This window comes from Limulus polyphemus, unplaced genomic scaffold (assembly GCF_000517525.1).
Source record: "Limulus polyphemus unplaced genomic scaffold, Limulus_polyphemus-2.1.2 Scaffold5813, whole genome shotgun sequence".
NCBI lineage: Eukaryota > Metazoa > Arthropoda > Merostomata > Xiphosura > Limulidae > Limulus > Limulus polyphemus.
Window position 1 is genome coordinate 27,874 of NW_013671423.1, and position 2,528 is coordinate 30,401.

General features: G+C 33.8%; 2 protein-coding genes across 2 annotated transcripts in view; both read right to left on the reverse strand.

Annotated features, from left to right (window-relative positions):
- LOC106473016 (FAST kinase domain-containing protein 3, mitochondrial-like) overlaps positions 1-2,528 on the reverse strand; it is a 29,007-nt gene that overhangs the window by 20,774 nt on the left and 5,705 nt on the right. The gene's annotated exons all lie outside the window — the stretch shown is intronic.
- The window catches only part of LOC106473017 (FAST kinase domain-containing protein 5, mitochondrial-like), a 16,921-nt gene continuing 15,837 nt past the window's right edge, over positions 1,445-2,528 (reverse strand). Inside the window, exon 5 of the mRNA XM_013933691.2 lies at positions 1,445-1,479. Within this exon, the coding sequence (XP_013789145.2) occupies positions 1,445-1,479 (35 nt within the window). The remainder of the gene's footprint in view (positions 1,480-2,528) is intronic.

The window sequence follows — 2,528 nt, forward strand, 5'->3', positions numbered from 1 at the left end:
TATATATATATATATATATATATATATATATATATATATCACAAATTAAAGTGTGCTCTGCTGCCATTTAAAAACCTAAAACCTTAGACAAAAAACACTTCCAGTAAACTTTGCACATGAAAGGTGGCCATCTACTCAGAGTGTAAATCTTTACCTGAGAGCAGCTAGCTATCAAGAGAAAGCCTTGACACATTATGGTGGAAAGTGAAGATGACTTGTTAATGTAAAAGAAACTGGAATGTCAAAAAGTTAGAAATATATCCACATAAAGCTATTGTAGTCAACTGAATCACTCTGAGCTTGCCACAATGGAAACTAGCCAAACCCAAATTTAAAGTTTCTGGCTTAAATTCACTGGGATATGCCAAAATATCTAGTAGGAAGAAAAGATAGACAGACAACTCTTTTAGTGCAGAAACAGGACAATCAAAGTCTGGAAATTCAATCAGGAGAGAATAATGCTAACTATCTCTAAACTCAATGAGACTCAGTTTGAACTTAGGAAGACCAGAGAATGTATTGTTGCCATCAGACAGTTCAACCAAGATCTTAATATGGTCTTCACTGACCAGAAAAAAGGCACTTTACCAAATCAACACAGAGAGACAGTGCCAGCTACCAAAAGGATTTGAGGCTTAGGCTCAAAGAAGCAGCTAGTACTCAAAATAATTCAAAGAAAATTGCAATGTAATAGATTATAATTCACATAAGGTAGAATCAGGGCACAGTCACTGTGGGCCAGTGATGACCACAGCATCAAGAGTCAACTTCTAGACAACATTAGAGCAACTGTACTGTAAAAAACTACAGGAGACTAACAGAATAGTTTCAAGTCACATATGCATCAAGGTTCTGAAGGTAAATTCCTATATATTACTACACTGCAGGCTTTTTTATATAGTTTATTCCGTGAAGAACTTTTTTTCACATTTAACGAAGCTACAGGGTATTTCAGTGCATAATGAACAGGAGAAATTGATTAAATAATATCTAGCTGTTTTTTCTGCTCACCAGGAAAGTTCAATTAAACCTACTTGTAAGTAATATATAACACAGAATTACAACAAAGGATCTTTTGGTCCTTCCAGACCATCCCATCCACTAAATTAAACATTAAAAAAAGCCAGCCCTTATATTTTAAATATTTGTCAAGCTTTCCCTTAAGACTTGCATCTACCACATCTGAAGGTAAAGAGTTCCAAAAGGCGGCCATCTTGTTTGAAAAATAAAGCTGTCTTTAACTTAAGATGATTTCTACTCTACCAAGATTTATATTTTTATTCCTTAGTCTAACCATTTTCACCACTAAAAATTAAACATCAACACTATCAATTCCCTTTTTAAACACTTCAGTCAGTCTCCTCTAAATCTTCTTCTTTTTCCAGATAAAACAAGTTCAGAGATCTTAACCTATCCTCATATGACAACCTTTTCATCTTACTTATCATCCTTGATTCTCTGAATCATTTCCAACAATTTCTAAGGTAAAGAGCTCAAGACTGAACACAATATCCCAAATGTGGCCAAAAATAATAGCATTATAACATCTTTAGACTTGTATTCAGTATTTCTTTAGATACACTCTACAACCTAAAATCTTATTTGCCATGTCACTACCAATAACACATTGCTTGTATGGCTTAAGAAACTGATAAACCAGAAAACCATGATCTTTTTCCTTCATAACATTGTTGAAGTTATTCCTATAAATATTATACTCATAATTCAACGTGTGATATCCCACACGTATCACCTTGCATTTATTATGATTAAGAGACGTCTGACATTTACTATCCCAAATCATTTTGTATAGCAACAGCAACTTCCTCACAGCCAGAAACACCCAAAACTTTGATGTCATCATCAAATTTAAATAACCTATTGACCATTCCTTCATCTTTGTCATTGAAGTAAATCAAAAAGAGCAAAGGTCCAAACACTAAGCCCTGAGGTACCCCACTTGTGACATTAATCCAGTTTGACTTTCTTCCACCTAGCCAGTTTTACTGTCCATTGAGTCAACCTATCCCCCACACCTAAAGGTATAACTTTTTTAACAAACCTTTTATGTGCCACCTTGTTAAAGGCTTTCCAAAAAATTTGATACCCCAAATCTACACCATACTGTTATCTACATAAGCAGTAACCTCTTCAAAGGATGTCAAGATATTAGTAAGGCAAGATGTTCTTCTAGTGAAACCATGTTAACTTAAAAAAAATGTTAAAACTTTGTTAAGTGACTTTGCAAAGCATCTTTTATTAGGTTTTCCAAAACTTTTCCCACCACTGATGAAGGACTGATAGGCCTATACTTACTGGTAAGATTTTTATATCAATCTTTAATCTCTTTCAAAACCCTTGGGTAAATACTATCTGACCCAGGAGCTTTATCATTCTTTAAACTTCTCAGAATTAATGTGATCATCTTGTTTAGTCTTGCTTCCATTTAGTAACCATTCAGGATGAGGAGTAATGTTTCAGTTTTCATTAGTAAAAATTGAAGAAAAAATATAATCTAATAACTTAGC